Source organism: Homarus americanus, unplaced genomic scaffold (genome assembly GCF_018991925.1).
Source record: "Homarus americanus isolate GMGI-L3 unplaced genomic scaffold, GMGI_Hamer_2.0 scaffold34921, whole genome shotgun sequence".
NCBI lineage: Eukaryota > Metazoa > Arthropoda > Malacostraca > Decapoda > Nephropidae > Homarus > Homarus americanus.
The window spans coordinates 7,741,471-7,744,393 of NW_024741901.1; the positions used below are offsets into that span (position 1 = coordinate 7,741,471).

General features: G+C 45.9%; 1 protein-coding gene across 1 annotated transcript; it reads right to left on the reverse strand.

Moving 5' to 3' along the window:
• Window positions 1-1,271: 1,271 nt before the first annotated feature.
• LOC121876383 lies at window positions 1,272-1,841 on the reverse strand. The gene has a single exon (XM_042381455.1). The coding sequence runs from the start codon at window positions 1,839-1,841 to the stop codon at window positions 1,272-1,274; it is 570 nt and encodes a 189-aa protein (XP_042237389.1).
• Window positions 1,842-2,923: the final 1,082 nt, after the last annotated feature.

A 2,923-nucleotide genomic window follows, 5' to 3' on the forward strand; every position in this document is an offset into this window, starting at 1 on the left:
TCTGGACGGAAAAATATGTCCTTGTTGAGTGAAATAGATCATGGCCATTTGAAAAGCTTTACTTGAATGACACCCTTTTCCCTCCTGAAGCTGGCAATCAACCTTCCCATTTTCTCTTCCCTTCTCCCGGGAACATTCCATAATTTGTGCAATTCTCACCCAGCAATCATGCTTCCTAACTTTATTGTAGTACAAGCCATATTGGGGATTCCACAGCTCAGGATGCGTCTCATATTCATCCAGTAAGGTTAAACATTTCTCCCTGTCCCACTCCATAACACACCTAATAGCTGGAACAGCGCGAACACCCGTCCTGACTGCGCACCTAGGAGCAACTGAATCCTTTTGAGCACGCACCAACGGTACCCTCTAACGACAAGCGACGGAAAAGGTTTGGTAGGCTCGTTTCGGTTCGGCTCGGAGACACGTCCTTTTTAGCCGAATTCTGCTCGGCGCGTCCTGCTTGTTTGGTTCGTTCGGGCTAAAATGCTCAAAGTGAAGAAACGCCCTTTATATTGATCACAACAATTCCACAATATTTGCACAACATTTATCTAGGCTTGTTGTCCTTTACACTCAGGAGAATTCTAGAATGAACTAGGCTTACAATAAGAAGTAAATCATAAAAAAATTATGCCATACATTCCAGAAAATTCTTACGTAAGTAATACATCAATATATATATATATATATATATATATATATATATATATATATATATATATATATATATATATATATATATATATATATATATATATATATATATATATATATATATATATATATATATATATATATATATATATATATATATATATATATATATATATATATATATATACTCGTATATAAGAAAATATCCATAAATTTGCAAAAATAACTGCTGCTTGGGACAGAAAACAACCATAACACCTAATTTCCAACATAATAACACCAAATTATGCCTCGGTATAACATTACCCCCTCCCTAATCTTTATGTCGTCCCGACACACTTATTCACTATATACATAATAATCCTGCGACTTGATAGGTCTCCTCTTCATCCGCTGATGCCGCCGACGTAATGGGATGTCTTCAGAGTCCTCCCTTGGTGTAGTAACCTTAGTCACATCCTCAGATTGGTCCCCCTCTCCTGTCACGTCGAATTCCGCTAAGAGAGAACAGTGCTCCTCTTCCTGGACCATGGTCGGGTTCCCCGGATCGGTGCGGCCCTGAGTTCTTCCACGGGTCTCTGGTTTGGTCCTCGTCTGTGGTAGGTGACAGCTCCTCAGAGTCTTCCCAGGTGTACTGCCCTGGCCCATGATACTGCCACAGACGATTGACGTGGACTACCTTCGGGTGAGCCTTCTTTTTTCCCCTGATCCAGTAGGTCACATCTGAAAGGCGCTCCACTAGTGTATGGTCCTTCCCATGGACTCTGGTACTTCGGTGACTGACCCTTCTTCCGTAGAGGGTTATACAGCCAGACCTTATTACCGTCCTTGTAACAGACCAAGCTTGCTTTAACATCATAGTTGCGCTTCATCACTTCACCCGAGAACTCCAGAGCTCCTCGAACTTTATGGTGGACCTTCGTCAACCTTTCTTGGAGGCTTTTGACATAACTGGTGGTTTCTTCAGTACGTTCTTCATCAGGTGGTCTTCCTGTGAGCAGGTCCACTGGCAGCCGCAGTTCGTGACCCAGCATCATTTTTCCCGGTGTGTATCTAGTTGACTCGTGGGCAGCCGACCCATATGCCATCAGAGGAGCAGGCAGGTTTTCGTCCCATTCTGTCTGCCCCTCAAGACAGTATTTGACCAGTTCTTGTCCCAAGGTCCAAGTAATCTTTTCTACCATTCCGTGTGACTGTGGCCGAATCGGAATGGTCCTACTCTTCCTTATGCCCAACAGCTTATAGCACTCGCTGAACACAGCTGACTCAAAATTTCTGCCCTGATCCGTGTGCAACTCGTGGGGCACACCAAATCGGCATAAGAAGTGGTCCACCAGCACCCTGGAAAGAGTCGTGGCTTCCTAATTTGAGATGGCATAAGCTTCTGGCCACTTAGTGAAATAATCCATGGCCACACAGATGTACCTATTTCCATCTTCAGTGAGTGGCAGAGGTCCTGCAATATCCACTGCGACCCTCTCCATTGGTGCAACTGCATGGTACAACTGCAGTGGGGCACGCGTGTGTAGCTTTGGTCCCTTATTGGCGCAGCAGACATCGCATGAACGGCACCATTCTTTCTCATCTTTATGCATGTCATCCGAGTAAAACCTTTGGCGCAGGCGACTCAGGGTCTTCTTCACTCCCAGATGTCCACTGGTTGGATTGCTGTGCATCTCCCCCAGGATCTCTGACCTCATCTTCCGGGGAAGTATTTTCTGCCAGTACCTGTTGAGGCCATCGGTAGTCACCCACTGGCGCTGCAGCAAGCCATCCTTCAGCCGAAGAGCATCACACTGCGCACAGTAGTTTTTAGTTGTAGAACTTGCTCCAAAGATCGTCTCCCAGGCTGGCCGCACTGAGCTCTGGTTCATCCACTCGACCACTGGTCGCAGGTCTTAGTCTTCCAGCTGCAGCTTCTCAAGGCCTTCCCCAGCAACGGCTTGATCCCCCTCCACTGTAGTGCGACTACACTTCTTGGGAACTGCCTCTCTCCTACAACACTGCTGACAATCGGAATCACATGGTTGTCGGCTCAGACTATCAGCATTCCCATGAATCTGCCCAGGCTACAACTGGATGATATAATTGTGCTGATCCAGCTTACCAATCCACCGCGCCAGTTTCCCTTCCGGATTCTTCGGGGTCTTAAGCCACCTCAATGCTGCGTGGTCAGATCTGATGGTGAAGCTAGATCCATACGTGTAGGGATGGAAAAAGTTTAAGCTCTTTACCACAGCCAAGAGTTCCTTTCTGGTCACACAAT

What these genes read in the sequence shown, in the direction of transcription:
- LOC121876383 (XM_042381455.1), bottom strand. Translation starts at nt 1,841, where the DNA reads ATGGTAGAAAAGATTACTTGGACCTTGGGACAAGAACTGGTCAAATAC.